The 23,131-nt window shown below is 32.5% G+C and overlaps 1 protein-coding gene across 4 annotated transcripts in view; it reads right to left on the bottom strand.

Annotated features, from left to right (window-relative positions):
* EHBP1 (EH domain binding protein 1) overlaps positions 1-21,258 on the bottom strand; it is a 151,473-nt gene extending 130,215 nt beyond the window's left edge. Inside the window, exons 1-4 of one of the 4 annotated variants that reach the window (XM_032497640.1) lie at positions 21,065-21,258; positions 20,284-20,406; positions 17,359-17,599; positions 6,473-6,662 (exon numbers count right to left, since the gene is read on the bottom strand). In XM_032497640.1, coding sequence (XP_032353531.1) covers positions 6,473-6,662; positions 17,359-17,599; positions 20,284-20,406; positions 21,065-21,212 — 702 coding nt within the window. In that variant the 5' untranslated portion in view covers positions 21,213-21,258. The remainder of the gene's footprint in view (positions 1-6,472; positions 6,663-17,358; positions 17,600-20,283; positions 20,407-21,064) is intronic. The other 3 variants (XM_032497639.1, XM_032497642.1, XM_032497641.1) reach the window with 3 other exon arrangements.
* Between the last annotated feature and the right edge of the window lie 1,873 nt (positions 21,259-23,131).

Raw genomic sequence — 23,131 nt, 5'->3', positions numbered from 1 at the left:
AAGAATTATTAATATATTCACAATGTATTTCCAACAATAAGATCATTATTAGGTCATTATATATCTAACTTTAAAATCTTCTTTCTATAACACTATGTGGAATGCTGACTATCAGAAAGTGGTTTTTCAAAAGGACAAAAAGATTCCTGGGTTACAAACTTGAGACCCAATGAAATGATCTAATTACATGCAAGTCTGCAAAGAAAATGCTGATACATCCTTAGTGATAATGGCATTAATGAAGCCAATATATAGTATATATATATATACTAATCTTTAGATTACAACTCTTAATTCATGTATTAAAGAGTTTATATATCCCACAGTAGTTTGGCCTTCTGTACATAAGTCAGTTAAAAAATACCTATTACCGCTGAAAATATGTCCTAAACTCTTGCTTGAATGCCATGGAAAAAGTAAAAAAAAAAAAAAAACAAAAAAAAAAAAACTGAGCCATTTAATGATATCTAGTTACTCCATTAACTCAATTGTACTCTGACTGTTTGAGACTCTTCTCCAAGTTCAAACGTGTCAGGCTTGTTCTTCAAGCCTTTCATGTTGGGACTTATATTAAAAAACAGTGCCAAGCAAGAGGTTTAAGAAAACAAAAAACCTTCACAGAAATGACTATAGGAGTTCAAGTTGTTTATAAATATCTCCCTCATCAACATGTCAAGTAGTAAAACCAAAAATTTTCATTGGATTTATAGTTTATTTTGTTCTAATTTCTTCTTTGACCTACAGATTGCCTGGAAGTGTATTAATTTTCAAATACATGGGTTTGTTCTAGCTATGATTTTATTGATTTCCAGATTAACTACACTATGTACAATGATGTGAATTCATTTCTTTATGAAGAGTGACTCAATTTTAGGCTCTAAAGTAAGTTGTCAACAAATTTCAGAGGTTATGGTTTTTTTCCCTTATTAACTTATCAAATTTTCTTGAAATACATTTCATAAAGGAAAGTCAGGATAAGTACTTGATTCTTTTCCTTCATTTATTAATTTGTACAATAAATGAGTTGGTGTCCTAGCAACCTTCAAAGTCAACTGTTTTGTTATTAACATTACAAAGTCATAAATTTTTGTATATTTGATGTGTTTCAATCCTTTTGCAGATACTTATTCTTTTTAAAGAAAGTGTGAGAGGGTGCTCACATTGTAGTTTTGATTTGCGTTTCTCTAATAATTAGTGATGTTGACCATCTTTTCATGTGGCTATTGGCTATCTATATGTCTTCTCTAGAGAAATGTCTATCAAATGTTATTTTAAAATGACTATTTCTAGTAGTTATTATTGAGGTTTTCTCACAGAGGAGATAGCAAGATTTGGGTTTATTTGCATCTCCAGAATAAAACTCACATTTTGTCTATGGCACGCCTGCCAACCTAATGTCCACGCTACCCTTCTTCCTTAGTAACAGAACCCTTTAATTTTAGCTGGTTAATGCAATTGTCCAGAATAAAGATTCATTTTCTAGTCTCCCTTGCTAGAGGTAGGTGTGGATATTTTTTCCCTTTCTTCTTGTTGACTGCAAGGGGGCAAACTGGCTGTGGCTCAAACAGCCATCTTGGGCCACAAGGTGGAAGTCTATGCTGAGCATGGTGGATCAGCAAAACAGGAGACTGGATACCTGATGACTTTGTGAGACTACTACATCAGGACTGTACCTTCAACATTTTTAAAGACAGAGATACATTTCTCTTTGATTTAAACTGTCATTTGAGGCTTTCTATTGCCCACAGATAATCTTAATACTAACTGAAATTCCATTAACCAGAGACTTAAGTTTAGTAAGTCTCGAAAAAAAAAAATTCCTTAACTTTGTATGACAACAGATAGTTACTAGATTTATGGTGATCATTTTGCAATGTGTTTAAATGTCAAATCACTATGCTGTACAGCTGAAACTAACATAATATTGAACAAATATACCTGAATAAAATTGTTAAAATAAAAAATTAAATAAATAATAATTCTGGTAGGCTCCTCATACATACTTAGAAAAAGTACTTGTTGCAGTATAATTTGTTCTTAACCTTTAGCTAAAGTCAGCCACACTGAAAGAAGGTTAGCTATGTATGGGGAGACAGGAAATTCCAGAAAATAAACTATTTTACAGGGGGACTAAATTAGCATTCAAAAGGTAAAGGCAAAATCGAAGGCATTCCAAAGAGACAGGCAGATACAACTGATGCTGATTCCTCAGGCCCAGCTGTATCTTCTGCCTACAGTTCTGCAAAAATTTTCTTACATCATCATAACAAGTTATCCCTTTTGCCTAAGCAAAAAAAAAAAAATCAACAAAATGGCTTGTTTCTATTAGTCATAACCGAAAGAGTATTAACCAATAGAACAGATAACACATACAGGATTGACCTGTATGTATTTATTTAGTATTACTTAGAACAGCATACTCTGATAAGTAAAGTATTCCAGTAAATAAAAACTTTATAGGTAACTTAAGCTAATCCCCAAACTCAGCCCCCTACACGCAGCTACCATTGAATGCAGTTTGTCACTTTATTTTACAAAGTAACTGTGTATTTATTATTGTATTCAGTAAAATTTTGAGCTTCATTCTTTTAAAGATTTTCCTAGGAAGATGTGAGACATTTTCAATTTACATATGAGGAAATTAATAGTTTGGTTGTGTGCTTACTGTTTTTTAGCATGAATGGCTCACAGGCAGCATTCTGCAGAGTTTTGTAGACAGAAATGGAGGTAAGAAACTTTCTAGGAGGACTTAATGTACAAAAGCTGAAACCTGTGTTTGCTTTGTGATTTAAATTCACTGCTGGAACCAATCAAGGGGATTGCTGTGTGTAACTCAGACTTTGGTTTACCCTGGGCTTCTCACAGTTTCTGCAATCTGTACTCAAAAACATGCAAGTGTTAAAACCTAGGTCTCTGCTAGAGCTTTCTGGAAAGAGGTAACAATATGAATGAGGCCTTGAGTTATTTAGCTGGGCCTTGAGATAAGAAAGAGGCTTCTACTTTTAAAAATGAAACAAGTGGACACTAGTATCATTGTCGATCGTTTGGAGCTCCACCAATCAGGATCTTTGCAGGAGCCCTTCTCCACGTGACTGGGATCATCTCATCACTGAATATGCAGTGGGGCCTCCTCTCCATGTTATCAGAAGTGTAAGTTTAATTCATTTTAATTCTTTATTGTTACTGATAGTTGGCTGTTTATATTGTGATTTTTATGGAATTGGGTATATAGTGCTTAATAATAAACTTTTGCAGATGTTATCTGGCAGGAGTTTATGTTTCTAAGCTTTTATAATTTGAATTGCATTTTATACTAAGTTGAATGAATTATACCTAGAAGTTTAGAGTTATATACTTATTAACTTATATTCACAGCCAGTAAATTGTGATCAGCCGCCAGTGAGCCTAACTTATTTTATTTTATTGGTTGCTTGTGTTTTTAACATCAGGTTACTTCTCTAAACATTCGTTTTTTTTCTTCTAAGTTGTCTTAAAAAGTTACGGTTTTCTCATCTTACAAATGCAGAAATCTATGATTTGAAGTGAGGAGTTTATGAAGATTTATGACACTGAGGGGTCCTTAGCTGCCTTTGGGGATAGTTTGAAGTTTATTTGCAATATGAGTACGTGCTTATTATCTCTTTGTTTAAGAGTAGGAACCTGGTCTTGGTTCCTACTCATGAATTTTCTTAAAAATAAGTAGTTTCAGGTGACAGGTGGGGAAATTAATCATCTGGCTGAGCACTTGTCATTTTATAACAGTGAATAAATAGCCTCTGCAGTCAGCTGCTGTTGAGTGAGGTTTGGCATTCTATCCGAAACAACTGTGGTGTAATATCCTTTTATTATTCAACTAAAATTTGAGCCTTTTTAAAGCTTTATTTGAACCATTGTCTCCTTTTCAATTTACAAGTAAAGAAAATAATTCACCAAGAAGCATACCATTTTAAGCATCAAAACCCTAATTTTAATGGAAATGTTTTGATATAAAAAACACTTACCTGCTTTCCTAAACAGAATATTGTATACTAAGCGTAATAAGACTCTTTCATGTTGACTCCAGGTTGCCAAAATGATCAAATATTTTACTAAGCTTTTAATGCTGCAAAGTCTTCAGGAATGAGTTGGATATACATATACACACAGGATCTATGATGAATGAGTCCCATACTACTGTGCTTTCTCAGCTGCCATTTGTCACTTTTTATTACTGTCAGTATGCCATTATTTCTCATCTTCTTCCTTATTTCACACATAATTGTACAGTTAGTAGTTTTCAGTTTCTTCCTTTCTTTCTTTCGGTTTGGCAATGGTCCAGTTTTTTTTTTCCCCCAGTGAAATCTTACAAAAATATATAAAATAAAAAGACTTGTGCTGTGGAAGTGCAATAGGGGGTCTTCTGCTCTGCTGCTTAGCCTCCATACCTGCTTTCCAGCGCACAACACCAAGGTGTCTGATGGAACCTCAAGCCACCACCAAACAGTTCAATATCACTGGTCAAACCTAAGAGTGACTTTCTCTATCCAGAGGGATAAATTTTGGCGGGAAATGTCATCTGGTATCAAAAGGCAATTAACAAAAAAATCCATGATCTCATTATTCAGTAACCTCTATTAGTATAACAAACAAAAATATAAGCAAAACATTTAAGGTTCAAAATGTAAACAATATAGAAAGATTAAAAAGGAAAAGAAATGCCTTCCTCAATCTTGCACATACCCTCCATTTCATCAAGACCCTTCTCAAAGGTAACCACGATTAAGTTACTTGTGATTTCTTCCATAGTGTATATGAGTGTGCATGTGCACATGTGTGAATAAAGCCTTGTAAATAAAACTTTACACATGCACAAGCTATCATATTATACTTCGTTATGCACTTTGCTTTTTTTCATTTAATAATATATCAGCTATAAAAAGGTTATACTGTATAGCACAGGGAAATATATACAAGATCTTATGGTAGCTCACAGAGGAAAAACATGTGACAATGAATATATATATGTTCATGTATAACTGAAAAATTGTGCTCTACACTGGAATTTGACACAACATTGTAAAATGATTATAAATCAATAAAAAATGTTAAAAAAAAAAAAAAAGGTTCCTTTCCACTTCCCTAAGAAGAGAGTAGCATTAGTTTCACACTCCAATGGACTGTGGAAGGGGGATGGGGCAGGGAGTAGGCAACAAAATAGAGATTCAGGGAAACAAGCTGTAGGTGTAAGTATTCTTGATGGTTAGGATGGGTGAGGAAACTAAATAGCTTCTTGATTCTGACTAATGTCTCAGTTATTGTATTTTTGCTCTTGTGGGTACAGGAATTGGCCATCTCCTTTGCTTAAAATTTATTTCTACTATCTGCTGCTTTCAGTTACAGACTCCACTTCCACCTTCCCTATCCAATAGCAAGACAGAATTTAGTTTCTCCTCCTAAAGCTACCTGATAGCTAAAAACACCTGATATAAAAACACATACCTGGAGATTGGCTTCTGGAATGGCAGAGTGAGGACCTCAGTGAACTCACTCTCCCTCTAAAACAACGAAAATACAAGCAAATAAACTATTTCAGAACTTTGGCATTCAATGAAAGCTACAGAATGAACTATAAAATCAAAGAGAAACTACTGAACAAAGATACTCTTGAGAAAAGCCCAGGTATTTGAGGTGGAATATGGTCCAAATACTGGTAACACCAGTTCCAATCCTGTCTACTGGCTGAGGGACCTGTGACCGCACTTTATGCCTCTGAGTTCAAGTTCATCTCATTTCCCCCTATCTACCTGTGAGAATTAAATAATGTAATGTGGTAACAACAACAAAACACTCATGGGTATGGATATGAGCTATTTATGTAAAAAAAACTTGTTAATCCAATCTCTACCTCACACATGGAAGATAAACTATTTGCAGTCAAGCCATTTAAAAGCTTTAGATTCTGTTCCAACACTGCGCTTTACCTTTCCATGCAGTTATTATGCATTAATGTTTCTCCAAAAAAGAGGGACAATAAAGCCACAATTGTAACCTGACATCCATCTCAAAGTGACAATTCTGAAATTCTTTGGCAAAGCATTTCTCTGCACTAAGTCTTAATGTTTCCAGTACATTTCTCAAAGGACAATTTCTACTCCTTCCTCTATATCCTCTATATTAGTGTAAGCTGTCTTTCACACCTATCTGCTTTAGAGTCTCCTTTCTTCGCAGCACCAACCCTACAATTATAATGTCTTTTTTCCTCTGATTTCAAACAGCATCTTAAAAACAAATCTTAACCCAAACTATCCAATCCATACTGTACCATAAATTTATAGGCTCCCAAACATATATACAATGTTGCAGCATAGTGGATTTACTTATACTTTACTTTTTCATCATCAAAAATAGTTAACTGATTTTTCTCAATATGAATTACACCTCACAGGGAAAAGAACAAACACTAATACATATTTTACTAAGATTAGACTCCTACCTTAGGAGAAGTGGAGAGATCTCTTCCTGCAGAAACAACTATGTTTTCATTCACTCCTCCTGTCATTGGTGAGATGGTTGGTGGGGCTGGGGCTTTTCTTTTTACTCTCCTTTCAGTTTCCACTTCTTGAATTGGATTTACCAAATTATTTGGAGGAGGAGTTGGTTTAGGCTCATAAAAAGGATTTGTTCTAAATGAAAGAAGAATTAGTGTCAAATGTCTCTATCAAAATAGTTTATTCCCAACTAAAATACTAAAATATTTTCACTTTTAAAATTAGAAAAAAACTGAAAATGAAAAGGAAAAACCCAAACCAATGATAACTCAAAATTTGGAAACAATCACTGTTAATCCTTTTTTTTTTTAATCATTAACAATAAAACTTCCTCTTTTAAAAAGTATTTTAAAACTTTAAAAATAAAACTCACACTCAGTTCTGCCATAATACAGTCTTATAAAAATGTTTATAATAGTAAATCCTATATATTCTCCACACCTAAGGAAAAGGAAGTAAGATGAGTTAAGTACTGATTTGTCTTTTTTTTTTTTATGCTCCTGTCATACCAAGCATTTTTTCCCTTGCATTTCAATGCTTCCCCTGTATTAAATTCCCTTCTCACTAGGGGACATGTTTTAGAAGTTCTTCAATGAAGTTCCTTTAATAGCAAATTCTCCCAGGCATTGAAAATGTCTTTATGCCAGCCTCACACTTAAACGATATTTTAGTTGGGTAGAGAATTTTAGTTGTTAGTTAATTCATCTCAGTGTTTTGAAGTATTAGCCTACTGTTGGTTTAATATTGCTCTTTTGTAAGTCATCTTTTGTCTCTGGTTGCTGTTAAGATCTCTTTATTTCTAGTTTTGAGCAATTTTACTATGATATGTCTAAGTGTGAATTTCTTATAATTTACCCTATTTCAAACTCTGTATTTCCTGAATCTAGAGATTCATGTTTCACTAGTTCTGAAAAATTATCAGCCATTATCTCTTTGACAGTCTCCTCTTTATTCTATTTTCTTTACAAAATCTTATTAGACATATGTTGAATTACCTCTCTCCTTCATATTTTCACAAATTTTTATTCCTTCCTGTGCTACAGTCCAGAAAATTCCTTCACATCTATGATCCAGTTAAATTTTTTTCTCTTCATCTGTGTCTAATGTTCAATTCTCCATGAATTTTTAATTTCAATAAGCATATCTCTTCACATGGCTGTGTGTGTAATACCTCAGGTACAGAGATTTGAATCATTAATCATTTGTACATATTTCATAGTCTCTATCTGATAAATCTATTATTTGAAATCCTTGCATACTTAATCTTGGTATTTTTTCTGTCTCCTGACTCTTTCTCTTAGTAAACTATTTCCTTGTGTATTTTGTAATTGTAGATTGTGAGTTTAGGACTTATTACTCTGAGGAAATTTTGTGTAGTCAAAACTGGGAGTGCCTCTCTTCAGAGTGTTCTATGCTTGCATTTACCAAGCACTTTAGGAGCCACTTTGTTACTTTCTTGGCTTGGAGGTTCTCAGACCATCCTGCCAATGTAACATCAAGTCTACATGAGGCTGGGCCTGTGTTTGTAACTTCTTAGGGAATACTTTTTTTTCCTCTACCTAGAGGCAGAAAATCTTCCTTGTTAACTCCCTTTATAAGTAGATATTGTTTCTAGGTAAGTTATCCATAAACACAAGTATCTGGTATTTATGATGATTATTCTTCCTATTATATAGTAATAAATTGTTATTCTGGTTATTATTTATTAGTTCATTACATTTTTCCCTAACACCAGTCAGTTCTCTAGTGTTCAATATCCTGCATGCACAGTAACAATAGAAGTTCTGAGTCTATAAAGCTAAGATATAATATAATTACACCCAAATATAATTACACCAAGGGGATTCCACCTAGTCACTTAAGGTCTGTGGTGGTAGCTTTCTGTGTTCAGTTATGCATGTTTTCTTGAACTGCAAATGTACCAGATTCATTTAGAACCAAAAACCAAGTATCTGTACTTTTGCCTAAAGACAGCTTACACTAGACTCTGGGTACAGACTCTAGACCAGAGAGGGGAAATATACCATACTTGTGACATCATTTTCACTCTATACTCATTGCAACAGTTAGTGTCATGGGACCCCTTCCCACTGAGCTAGGGGCACAGCCTAAGAAACTCTCCCACCTCTGCTCAGGATAGTTGGTTTTAACTAAGTGGAGTTGGCGCCTATATAAAAACCTATTTCCTGTTCTTCATTTTCTTATGTCTGTGCATTCAAGAGGAAAAGAACATGAAATAGATAAAGGCATTTGAAAATTAGCTTTTCAGACCAAAATATTTTTGTTTAATTACCAAGATATGCTTTAAGTATTCATATCTCATGCTTACCACCTACAGAAGAACTTGGAAAAATTAAGCAACAATTTTTTTTTAACTTTTTGTTTTTAATTGTGGGGGGGGGTAATTAGATTTACCTATTTATTTTTTAGAGGAAGTACTGGGGATTGAATGCAGGACCTCGTGTATGCTAAGCATGTGCTCTAACACTTGAACTATACTCTCCCCCCTAAAGAAACAATGTTAAAATAAGTAGGTGTGCAGAAAAAGCTGAATGTCCTTTATCAAAAGAGGCAGAAAATGGATCACATCCAACCTAGAATGGAGAGATTACCAATAACATTAACTAACATTTATAAAGTGCTTACATCGTTTTAAGTGTTTTATGTCTATTAAACCTATTTAATCCTTATAACAATCTTGTTTAAAACTCTAATTTTATCAATAGCCTTATATAGTTATTTTTCAAACTCTAAGAGTAGCTCAAAGAGAGGTAAATACAAAGAAATGGGATAAAAACAAGAAATTTTTTAAAACTCTAAAACTTGGAAAAAGAGAAAAAAGAAATCTTCCCTCTCCCCCTCAAAGCTTACTATTTGCTAACCGATGTCAAATGTTTCAGGACTGAAGAAACACACTTCAATCTAACTGAATTAACTGAGTCATGTGAATTATTTGGGTGATATTTAAAAAAATTATTCCTGGTTAAATTTCTTTATAACAAATTTTCACTGTACTTTGTTAAGATGGTAGCTGCTATAATAATCACTATTAATTTATTATGTAAGAATGGTTAGTTTTAAGAAAAAAACTCAAGAGGTACTAGAGGACAGATATTTCTATTACAAAAGAATTTGTGTCTAACAGGAAAAAAATGACAGAATTCCTTAAAACAGGCAATTCTTCAGTGCACTTTATATAACTGAATTTACAATACTCAATTGCATGCAACTTTTATAAAACTTATCTAGTAGGTATACAACGATAGATATCGTCCCTTTTCTTCATGTCTCTGTCTCAGTCTAACTATCTGAATATTGGTATTCTTTGTATATTGAAGGTAAACGCAAGTCGGAAAAAAAGCTCAGATCAACTGATTTCCAAAGTTGGTTCCTTAGGCTCATACCTGAAACATAATCAAAATGAGTATTTTCTTGAAACCATTAGAGCTGTGTTTCTCAATCTGTTTTTACAGTGTGACATGTAGTAAAAATGAAATTTATATGACATGCTAGAGTAAACACAGGAAGCTGCTGGAAAATGAAGATACTAAGGACTCCAAACCATGCCTGACAGCCCAGAGGACTAAGGGAATCAGTATCTCTGCACTCAATCCACCTGTGAGACAACAATATTCTAGGCACCACTGGTCAGGTCCTAAATCAGAGTAAGGACAAGAAACCTCTACTTACAGAGGCTTTGAATGATCCTCCATGTAAATAACAGATTTCTAACTAAAACTGAATTTCCTACTCTTTAAAAATGAACATAGTATTGCTATCCTGTCTATGAGTTTCTGCTGCTGGCCTTACATGTTTAGAATAACGTAGCATTCACACAATACTATAAAAAAAAGAATGAACAGAAAATACTTCCATGTATATGAAATATCCAAAACAGTCAAATCCATATACACAAAAGGTAAATTAGTGGTTTTCAGGAGATGGCGAAAGGGATTAATCAGGATTAACTACTAATAGATATTAGATTTCTTTTTGGGGTGACAAAAATGTTCTGAAATTAGACAATGATTAATGATGGTTGCACAACACAGTGAACAAACTAAAAACCACTGAAGTGTACACTTTAAAATGTGGAATTTTATGTTACGTGAAGTACATCTCAATTTAAAAAGTGCTATTTAAAAAAGAGTATATAGGAATAGTACACATATATATGGTTGTGAACACTGCTCCCTTCTCTGTAAGAATTATATAATTTCTGATAAATGCATTTTAAAAATACATAAACTGTATTTTAGTAAAAAAATTATTTAAGAAATCAGCATAATTTCCACATACTGTTGATCATCTAGGATCCAAATAATCTATTTCAAGTCTTCTTATGTCACTTTGAATAAATAAGAATTATTTTTATCCTTGTACTGTGTATTTAGTAATAGATTAGTTATATCATTAACTCATTGTGAATTAAAAATTCATCAGTTATATTAACTGGAAAATTGAACAGAATAATTTTAAATGACATTATTCATTGTTTAGAAAATAATTTACCCAAGAAAAAGAATTATAGAAAGAAAAACTAAAGTTGATTACAAACAGGATTAATAAACATACTGAAGCAAGGGTGCAGCAAAATCTGTAGTATTTTCCTCTCGCTTGAAAAATTTATTTTTCTTTGGAAAAACAATCCATATTAAAAAAAAAAAAATAGAGTGTAGCTTCCCTGACTAAAATTCAATGGCAACTTACCTTGAGAAACTGACATACAACTATACCAGAAATGATTTCATGCTGGACCTCAAAAGTCACTTCATAAATGTTTTGGAAAGTATTATTGCTTTATCAGTTTTCATTTCTGCTGTGGAATAGCTGAACTAACTCCCCAAAATGAGAAAACTGAGAAACCCATGCAGTTGCCAAGTGTAAAGGACACATGCCAAAAGCACTGAAAGGTATATACTTCCTCTTGGAGGGGATAGATATGCTGAGGTTCTGAAAGTGTTTTACACATCAAAAAACTCAGCACTATTTATTTGTGATAGTTTTATGTCAGAGGATACATGAAGAGTTTGGTAATGGAAGATGAGTCATGTAGGCTTTTCATTTGATGAAAGGTTCGTAAGTTCATTATTGAAGTAAGAAAATGTTTTGGAAGATTTCTGCTACTGAAGTTGAACCTACAAACTTCTGGAGAAAAAGAGGAGAAATACCAAATAAGTAATTATTACAAATAGAGCTCTTCTTGGATATTAGCCGATGAGAAATCTCTAGAATTTATATATTCCTACAAAAAAGCTGAATGTTACAGACTACCTCTGGTAACCTCAGGTGATTGAGCAATTTAGAATGCTTTTTATTCATAGGAAACTTGTAAAGACTGTGACTTTCATGTGGAAAAAAAGAATGGTCAAAAGGAAACACCCAGTAATTCTGATTTTAGTTTTTATTAAGGTATTTAAAAGTTTAAGCAAACATTAGATGTCTCTTCAATTTGTTAATAGGAGAGAGCAGGGTGTGTGTATGTTGTGTAATACCCATGCATCTTGGAATGACTGAATGCTTGTATTTAAAGTTTGCATTTACATTCAAATACTCTAGGTGTGTGGCTATTACTCAGCACCTACACCACCCATGAGAAATTTTATTTTGATCACACATTAGCTATTTCAAAGAAAACAAATATAATAACTTTACCAAGAGGTGAGCCAACTTTTTCAACCCCTGTATAGTTATTAATTAATACTGAGATCTCAACCTGAGTTTGGAATCAGGTTAGTATGATGTAATTCTCATACTTTTAGAAGGTTAGAACTTTTTTAGGTTTTATCAAAACCTAGCCATGCCCAATGGGGAAGCATGCAGGACATGTGAGAGTCATTAGCCATGTATTATAAAATGGGAAAAGGTTGAGAAATGCAGTTCCAGAGCAACAGAAAACAAGTCAACTACCTCATTCTTTCAAACAAAAGTCTTTCGAATATTTGAACTTGGTTATTATAGTTCCTTAAATTGTTTCTTTTCTAAGTCAAACAGTCCCTATGCCCTCAATCACTGTTCATTCGACATGGTCATTTTAATGACTCTGGACATTTTAATGATTCTGTTGCTCTACTCTGTTAATGCTCTGAATTATCAATGTCCCTTGTAAAGTGCAATGCTTAGAAGTAAAATACTGCTCAAAAGTGGAGCGGACCAATACACAGGAGAGGGATGACATTTTTCCCTTCACACAAAGCAACTGCTCCCAACTTTTATACATCAAAGGAGCCTTTTTATCACTTCCCTCTCAACCTATCTATCCCATATTTTGAAAGATTTTCCTACTAAATTGTATTTTTAAAGAAATAATAATTTCCTTCAAGATCTAAATAATGTTAACACACTAAAATTCAGTATTTCCAAGGAAAGCAAAGACACATACAGCCCCACTGCAAATAACATGTAATTATTATTCAGGTTTTTTAAATGTTCAATTCTATAAAATTAAAGATTGCTGTGTGTAGGTTTTCTTTTAAATAGTTTTATTTAGTTATAACTGATAAAAAGTATAACTTGATGAAGTTTCTACATATGTATACAAGTGTGAAACTGTCCACACAATCAAGATAAATATTTCCATTTCTGCAAAAGTTTCTTTGTGCTCTTTTTAATTCCTCTCTTCCTCTACCTCCAACCATAGGCAATTACTTGTCTGCTTTCTCTCAATACAGGTGGTTTGTATTTTCTAGAGTTTTAATAAAGGGAATGATACAGTGTGTGTTCTTTTTCGGTCTGGCTTCTTTCACTTGGCATAACTTTTACATTCATCCATGTAGTTACATGTATCAATAGTTTTTTTTAATTACTGAGTAGTATTCCACTGTATGTATATACCACAATTTGTTTATCTATTTGCCTATTTATGGACATTGGGATTATTCTTATACCTTGCTACTATGGTAAATAAAGCGGTTGAAATAGTCACATACAAATCTTTTTGTGGACATACGCTTTGATTTCTCTTGGGTAAATACCTAGGAATAAAATGACTAGGTTGAATGATAGGTATATGTTTAACTTTTCAAGAAACTGCTTAACTGTTTTCTAAAATGGTTGTAATATTTAGAATTTTGAGAGCTCTGTGAGAGTATCAGTGGTTCCATGTCCCTGACAGTATTTGGTATAGTAAGTCTTTTAAATTTTAGCAATTCAAGTGGGAGTATAGTGGTACCTTATATGGTTTTAATTTGCATTTATTTCCTTGATGACTGAGATGTTGAATTATCTTTTTGTGTGCACATTGGCCATTCTTTTATCTTGTTTTGGTGAAGTGCCTGCTCAAATCTTTTCCATCTTAAAAAAAAAAATACTTTGTCTTATTATTGAGTCAAAAGAGTTCTTCACATTTTCTTGATAGAAGTCTTGCCTGATAGGTGTTCTGCAAAGAATTTTGGCCAAACTGTGCCATACCTTCTTAGTTTCATAAGTTTTTTTTAAGAGATAAAGGTTTTAATTTTGATGAAGCCCAAGTTAAAATTTTTTTCCCTTTGACTCTGTGTTCTTTGGGTTCTATTCAAGAAATTTTTGCCTAACCCAAGTTCACTAAGATTTTTCTCCTACACTTTCTTTTCAAAGTTCTAGTGTTTTTGTTTTTACTTTTAGATATATGATCTATTTTTAGTTAAATTTTGTATTTGTTGTGAAGTAAGGATTGTAGTTCTTTCTTTCTGGAGGAGGGAAGGGGGATATAGACCTCTATCTGTTCCAGCATTATTTGTTGTAAAGATTATCCTTTCCTGATTTCCCTTGCTAGTTTTGTCAAAAAAACAATTGGCAATATGTGTGAGGATCTATTTCTAGATTTGCATATTCTCTTCCATCGAACTATGTTTACTTTTAAGCCAATCCATGATGTCTTGGTTATGAGTCTTGAAATTGGGTAGTGTTAAGTCCTCCAACTTTGTTCTTTATCAAAATTGTTTTGGCTATTCTAGGTTCACTGCTTTTCCATACACATTTTAGAATTAGCTTATCAACTATTACCAAAAAGTATACCAAAATTTTGATTAGGATAGCACTGAATCTGTATATTAGTTTGAATCTGTACATCAGTTTGAATCCATGGTGACAGTATTTCTCTCCATTGACTTCTCTCAGCAATCTTTTGTTGTTTTCAGTATATAGGTATTGCCCATCCTTGTTCAAATTTATCCCTGAGTTTTGTTTGGGATGCTTTTATATACTGTATTTTAGAATTTCCTATTTCTGACTGTTCATTGTTACTACTGAGGAATACAACTGAATTTGAATATTGATCTTGTATCCTATAACATAGCTAAATTTACTTTTTAATTCTAATAGACTTTTTAGAGATTCCTTTGAATTTTTCTACTTAAGTAATTATGTCATCTGTGAAAAAATATAGTACTGTTTATCTTTAAGTAACATGTGTAAAAAGCTTAAAACCGTATCTTCAATTTCCCTTTACTCAGCCTTTATGCTACTACTGTCATATGTTTTACTTCTACCCATGTTATAAAATCCAGAATATATTATTATTTAAACTTTAAACAGTCAATTACCTTTTAAAGAGATTTAAAAAAATAAAACACATATTTTATATATACTATTTATTTGCCATTTCCTGTGCTCTTCATTCCTGTATATAGATCCAAACTTCCAAGTAGAGTCACTCTCCTCCTGCCTGAAGGACTTCTTTGTAACATTATTTTGCAAAGCAAGTCTGAGGGTGATGAATTCTCTCAGCTTTTACATATCTGGAAACGTCCATTATTTTGACTTTTTTTCTTTCTTGGAATAGAAATTTGTTGAAAGTGTTTTTTTGGTTTTGTTTTTTCCTTTGATTATTTAAAGAATATCACCCACTGTCTTCTGACTTGAATTATTTTTGCTGATAAGCCTGGCTGTAGTTTGTTTTTTTTTTTTTTTCATCATTCTTATAGTTCATCTTGAGGTTCATTCAGTGTCTTAGACCTATAGGTTTACATTTATTTTTTTCGATTTCTAAAACTTTTGGCCATCATTTCTTCAAAAGTTTTTTCTGTTTCCCTCACCTTTTTCTCCTCTTCTTTTAGAAATCCAATTACACACTTGTTATGTTGCTGGAAGTTGTCCTACTGATCTTCTGTTCATTTTTTTTTCATTTCTTTTCCCTTTTATGTTTTAATCTGGAGAGTTTCTATTGCTAAGTCTTTAAGTTCACTAATAGTTCCTTTTGCAATATCTAACATGGAGTTTAATCTCATCCAGTGTGTTTTTCATCAGCCTTCATATATTTCATCTCTATAAATCCAATTTGGAATTCTTTTTTGTCTTCCATGCCCATGTTTCCTTCCACCTTCTTGAATATCTGGAGTATATTTATAGTTGCTAAATAATCATACTTGCCTTAATTCTATTATCTGTACCGTTTCTGCATCCATAGCTAATGACTCAGTTTCCTTCTCATTATTGGTCAGATCTTCCTGTTTCTTTACATGCCTGATAAATTTTTTGATTGGCTATGAGACATTGTGAATTTTATATTTTGGATGCTAGATTCTTTTTTGGTATTCCTTTTAATATTCTAGGGCTTTTATTTGGGATGCTGTTACCTGGAATAATTTTGTTTCTTTCGAACTTTGCTTTTAAGCTTTATTAGGAAGGTTAAGAACTGTCTTTAGTCTAGGGCTGATTCGGCCCTACTACTGCAACAACAGCCTTCTGAGGACTCAAATCGATGCCCCATGTGTTAGGAAGTCTCTTCTCTCTGGCTGGTGGAAACCCAAACTATTCTTGACCCTGAGTGAACTCCAGAGATTGTTTCTGTCTGATTCTTTGTTCTCAGTTACTTCCTCATAATGCATGCACTGATCAATACTCAGCTAAAGACTCAAGAGGAACTTTATACAGATCTCTGAAACTCTGTGTGTAGCTTTCTCCTCTCTGATATTCTGTTCACAAATTCTAGCCATCTCCATAACTCCAAAGTCCAAACTCTTGCCTCCTCAACTCAGGGAGATTCTAGGGTGTTTCGGTTCTTACTCCCTGAACTGCAGTTGGAAACTCTCTCCTATAAATAAGCTGGTACAATTTTAGAGCTCACCTTCTTTGTTTCTATTCTCTTGGGGATCCTGTGCTATTTGTTTCCAATGTCTGAAAACTACTGTTTCATACATTTTATTTAGTTTTTCAGTTGTATAAGACAAGAAGCTCTATTCAGTCTATGCTACCTCTATCATGGCTGGAAGTTTCATTGTTGCTTTTTAAACATACTCAGGGCAGCAGTCTGCAGCTACACAATTGCACTATGCAACTCGAGAATCGAAAGTGAACATACCCTCCTCCCACCTCTACTCTAGATCTGAGTAAAATGGAAGCCCTAATCACACTATTTATATTGAGCTTATGGTCAATAAATCTCTCATTTGAGTAAAACTAATAACTCAAAGGCAGATAACTCCTAATTTATAAATGTCATGATCTCGTTGTTTGGAATCTGAATAAATCTTCTCATCAAATCATTATCATAAATGATTATTTGGTTCCCACAATAGACCCATCATAACATAACTTAAGTGTAACAACTTCAATAATCACTTAAAAACATTCAAGTACCATTTATAACATGGTAGTTGTGAGAAGACACAATTGGATTTCTAACCAGAGATGCCAGAAACATATTTCTGTCATTTGTTAGTTTAGTGTGCACACACACTCACGCAAGAGTGTGAGAGAATAAGGGTCAAGTTTATAAAAATTCAGATGGAGGATGAGATAGATACTAACTTGTAAACTGTATATTAACATAGGGGCAGACCTCTTTTTACCCATCTAATATTACAGAAAGATCACATTAAAATATGATAATAGTAAAATGAAATGTACTTACTCATCCAACTCCTCTTCTTCAGTTCTGGAACTATCAGCATAGAGATACTTGCTCATGTCCACTGGTCTTAAATTTTTTCTTTTTGTAGGCTGGGGAGGAGAATCCTTTATAGTTACAAAGGTTTCTGGCTCATCGAATGGGTTCAAATACTGTGGAGTCTGTACCTCTTTAAAGGGATTATAGCTGTTATTATAAAAAATTTCTTCTGGTTTTTTAGGTGAAACTGTTTCAGAGATTTGTTCTATAAAACAATAGGGAAAGATGAATTAAATCAAGTTAATATTATCTGGTATTTTCTTATATTTTTAGTGTTTTCAAAAATACTCAGTCTTAAATTAATAAACTCTATGGGGCTGAAAGAGTACAGAGTCATTATATGCTTGAGAGAGACTAAGTTCAGAAGACGTGATATCTAAGATCTTTGTCTACTTCTCCAGGAATGATGCTCCCCAAAATAGCATCTTTGAATTGTTAATGCCCTTGGAATCTCTAAAAAAATTAGCATTATGGTATGCCAATTTTAGACATTTTAACCTTCTTAAGTATTCTATTTTTGCTTATTTTATTTCATTATACTGGCTTGCCATTGCAAACTGATACAGAATAAATTTCTGTTTTTAAAAGAAGATAAAATGGATTAAATTTTCAAAGGTTCTTTGGTAGTTATACAAGCAGAGACCACTTAGGGATCTGAAAACTCATTCAGGAATATATCAAAAATACATGCATGTATCACTAAATTTGTCTTTGTAGTCTTCAAAGAGCAGGTTTATATATGCTATAAAGACCTTAAATCATTAGAGCTTTTAATGAGATGTTTAATTTCTTTCAACATAACTCATATCCAATCAACACTCTATTTAACACAAAGGAATAACAAGAATTCTGAAGTCAAAAGAACTATATTAAATTCCTATTGAGAAGCTGATAGACATGTTACACCAAATTCTTCTAAATTTTACTATTTCAAATTTCAATTTGAAAATAAGGATACTCTTAAAAATAAAACTGACTTTACAGCAGAAAAAGCACTACAACAGTATCATGTCTTCCAATAACACTTATGAAGTGCTTAGTACCAGCCTTTTTCTTTTACTCTTATGTTTATTGATATTTTAAAAGAAAACTAGAATGTGTAATAAAACTGTTCAAAATTCCAATTTTACTGATATAAATATTTTTCCAAATTGAAACACAGTTTCAGAGTCTATAATCAGATAGTACAAAACCAATCTTAATTATGCCATGTAACTCTAACAAAACATTCTATAAGAAAGCAAAAAATTGGTTATTAAAATCTTCAAGAAAAATAATTGTTTCATAAGTGACATTTCAAACAAAGTAATCCAATTATTATTAAAATCTCATGATTACTATATATTTATGATGTTCATATTTTAGAGTCAAACTACTTTTTACTAATGCTTTATATATTAGCCCAGAAAACATATTTTGTCTTTACACTGAAAAAATAGAAACAAGAAATGAAAAAAAAAACCTCTGAATTGAAATTCTGTAGAGCATGGTGAAGCAATTATAAAGTGTGAAAGGGAATCATAACAAAATCATAATAAATCAACACTGAAATGAATTTAAATACAGCCTATGCTAAAGAAGAGACTCAGTAACTGTATCTTTTGTAACACCAGGATAATACTCAATACTATCACATTACTATAATCTTTATAATAATCTAAGTGAAGCATTATTTTTTCTCTGTAGGGGAAGAGAGACTGCAAAGTTTTTGCCTATTCAATGTTTTGTTAACAAATATCAAGTCTCAAAATGCTTAAGAAACTGACAAAATCTGTCAACAGAAATAAGATTTTTATTTTTACTTTCAGGTAGAGGATTGCAAAAATTGATCCAACCAATTCATCAGTTACAAAATGAAAAAGCAAGAAAGTATTCAAACCATAGAGCAAGATTTGAAGATAACAGAACTGGCAACACTGGCAACAAAGGAGGGTTTAAGATGAGATTATTTTATATAAAGGCTAACAAATACATTTAATAACTTTCTAAAAGCATCACTGAATCACAGAATGTCATGAATCTAAGAGGAGAACTGAAACTATAAAAGCAAAAACAAAAACAAGGTCCTACTATACAGCACAGGGAGCTATATTCAATATCCTGTAATAAACCATAGTGGGAAAGAATATGAAAAAGAATATATATATGTATAACTGAATCACTTTGCTATACACCTGAAACTAACACATTGTAAATCAACTATACCTCAATTTACAAAAACAAACAAAACAAAACTAGAGGTCTTACTTCTTCAACAGCTCTTATCTAAGCTTTAGGAGTTTAAAACTACTTGATAAGAAAAATGACTCAGAAAAAAAAAATACCTGGTTTTATTCCTTACATATATGTTGTTATATGGTGGGAATGATTCTCAACCTTTTTTCTGCTCTGTGCTATTCACATGCACAACTTACTCTCATTACTGAGAGTAATTCTCAGTCACAGACATGGAGTTGTGGGTGGAGGAGCCATCAGACAGCGGTGTGAGGGCAGAAGAGCTATATAGAGGGGGGTCGCCTCCACCACCCCAATATGGGTATGTACCACAGTGTGACCTTGCTTGGTAGGCCAAGCCAAAGAGATTTTACTGTATGCCAGCTAGGTAAAAAACTACTGTCTCTAACTTTAGAACTTTACTATTTGATCAAAGTAACAAAGAATTAAATAATAAGCCTGTAAATATCTACACAAGGCTTTTTTTTTTACTTCAAAAATAATTAAATGGAAGCTACCCAGAATTGCTGACCAACTGTAAGTGGTACTGAATAAAAATGTTATTGTCATAAACAAAAATTACTTTATAGGTCTTTAAAAAATCTCTTCCTGCCCTTACAGTTCAACGGAACTTGACTATATACAGAAAAAAATACAGGAAAAAAACCCTGCTACCTTCTGAATCAGGATCTCCAAACGGATTTAATTCTGCTACATGAGGATCACCAAATGGATTTAAATTCACAGTGGCCAAGTCCTTTTCTGCTTCGTCCAAAAAGTTAAGTTTGTTGATAAGCTCTGAAAATAAACATATGTGTCAGTTCGCTATAGTTAAGCATAATTATTGTTCATTCATGAAATGGCTCAAACTGTAAAAATTCACACTAATAATACCTGCAAATAATAAAACATAGCATCTTACCAATGGCAGAATGCCATTCAAGTAGTTTGTAGCATACCAACATATTCACATAAAACAAAATAAACATATGAATGTTAATTTGAAAATTATACCAGATAACAAACTGGAGAAACTTTCATCTGAATGTAATTTCATCCAATAAAAAAACACTGACATAGATTTTTAGAAAAAACATCCCTCATTCCTAAATATGAATAAATCAAATGGGTTTAATATAAGCAAATATTTTAAAAACAATATAGTTACAAAATATAAGCTAACTGAAGAAATACTATCATGTTATATGACCAATTATTATTTCATGTTTTTAAAATCACTGCCTATCAAGGATCCAGATATAGGCTTTGCTAAAGATGGTAAGTTGTTATGTTGTTGCCTGTTGGTGCACTACAAATTACCAGAAAAATAAAGAAGTATTCAAGAAAAAGCACAAAGACAAAACTGACAGCTAAGTACAGACAGAAGTCAAGAGGTAGCAGGTCACAGTAAATACAGGCAATCAGAAGCAGAAAGAAAGGAAGAAAGCTCTTAGACCTTCAGAGGAACTGGCTGATTTAGCTGAAGGCATATTTGCTTGCTTTATGCAGTCATCTTGATCTTCATCTAAGCTGCTCAGAGCATTCAATTGGTTTACAATTTCTGTAAACAGAAGCCAGTCGAGACAAATGTAAGGTAAGGTCATTTAATTAAAGAGCCATAGAAGCATGCTGTTACTCAAAAAGACAAAGAGAGGGGAGGTTTGGTTAATCAGGAGAATATATTCAGAGGATATTATTTTGATGAACTATAACAGATGTATTTAACTGAAAGTTATGCTGTACTCGTATTTTAAGATGGAAAATATTTTATTATTAAAATTTATATTAGTAATATAACAACCATGTTAATAAACACAAAACAAAGATAACCCTAGAGGTTGACACTGGTTTTCAGCAACCATATTATGCATTTATAAAATAGTGCTTTAAATGCACGCATTAAAAATAGAATAAGAAATATTATCTGATACCATAGAAAATATGTGCATTTTGTTTTATAATATTCTAAACTTACACTTAAGGTTTTAAGAATATATCTACACGAATCATGAACATAATAAGTACTCATTCATATTCCAGAATTTTAAAAATCAGCACAAAATAAGAAAAGCAAGCAATAGTTATTTTCTACTCCTGTTTTCTAGGGAATTTGTTCTTTCAAAGGAATTCTTGAATATTTGCTTTACGATGTCTTATAATTTAGCCAATAAGAGATAGAATAAAAAAGAAAAAGACAAAAAAATCTTAAACTAAAAATTCATTTTCTGCATAAACGGAATTCTTTACATGAGTCATACATATTTTGGACAACTCTGAATATGTGAAATTATGATCCACTGGGTGAAAATTAGATTCAAATAAAATAATAAGAGCCTACCAGAATATTCTAGTTAATCCTTGCTGTTTCCAAAGTTAAAACCTGGGAATAATTTAGGTATTAGGACAAACCAAATAAATCCAGATCAGTCAGTGGGAAATACAGAAAAATGTCAGAAACAGAAAATAGTTGGAAATTCAGCATAAACATGCTATTCTTTAATACCATAAATCTAAATACACATTCTAAGTTTTATTTGAACCAAATAATAGAATAGACGTTGTAATAGGTTGCCTTCATCCATTCAACTGTTGTTGAACAAATATTTATTTATCACTCTGTGCCAAGTACCATGCTTTGGAAACAGGGATGGGGAAAAAAGAAACAAAACAGACATGGTATTGTCCTCATGGAATTTACCATCATAAAGACAGAAATTAATACTGAAACAGAATAAATGACTACCAAAATACTGTGTGGTCAGAAATATGTATTGTTTTATGGACCTCTGAGCCAAATACATATGAAAAATTGATAAATTTATTCATTTCCCTTGTCTGAATGAGAAATATATTTTGCATGAATAAAACTGCTTGAGATAGAAAGTAAGTCTAGAAAATAAGGAGTAAATGCAATTAATACCAACTGAACTCTTAATCTCAATGTGAATAAGAGCTAAATAGCCTTTATAAAGTGTTTTCTTCCATTTTACTCTTTATTTAAACTCCACTCTGACTCAAACTAATCTAGCAAATTCCTCAGTAGGCAAAATTCATTCTTTTTTGGGGGGAGGGATTAGGCTTATTTAGTTACTTATTTACAGAGGTACTGGGGACTGAACCTAGGACCTCATGCATGCTAAGCACTGTACCACTAAGCTATACCCTCTCCTCCCCAGAATTCATTCCTAAATTAAATCCTTTACCTCCCACTACTAGTCATTGTAACTTTGTAATTTTCACAGAAATACAATGGAGAGGAGTATCAGTGCTATGTGATTACCAGCGCATGACTGATTTTTTTCATTCATTAGTAGTTTTATATGTTTTTTAAATTTGCAGATGGCTTATTTTTAACTTTGAAAATACGAAAAAAGAAATATTAATAATAGTAGCTAACATTTATTAAGCAATGGAAAGGCATACATTGAGTTAATTCTCATAAATATCGATGTATTATCATTAATATCCACATTTTATCATGTATATTAGTATCATTTATTTGCACTGTATTCCCAGTTGTACT

The sequence above is a fragment of the Camelus ferus genome, chromosome 15, assembly GCF_009834535.1.
Source record: "Camelus ferus isolate YT-003-E chromosome 15, BCGSAC_Cfer_1.0, whole genome shotgun sequence".
NCBI lineage: Eukaryota > Metazoa > Chordata > Mammalia > Artiodactyla > Camelidae > Camelus > Camelus ferus.
Note: the sequence above shows the minus strand (reverse complement) of the source record. Positions and strands in the feature narration are given on the sequence as shown.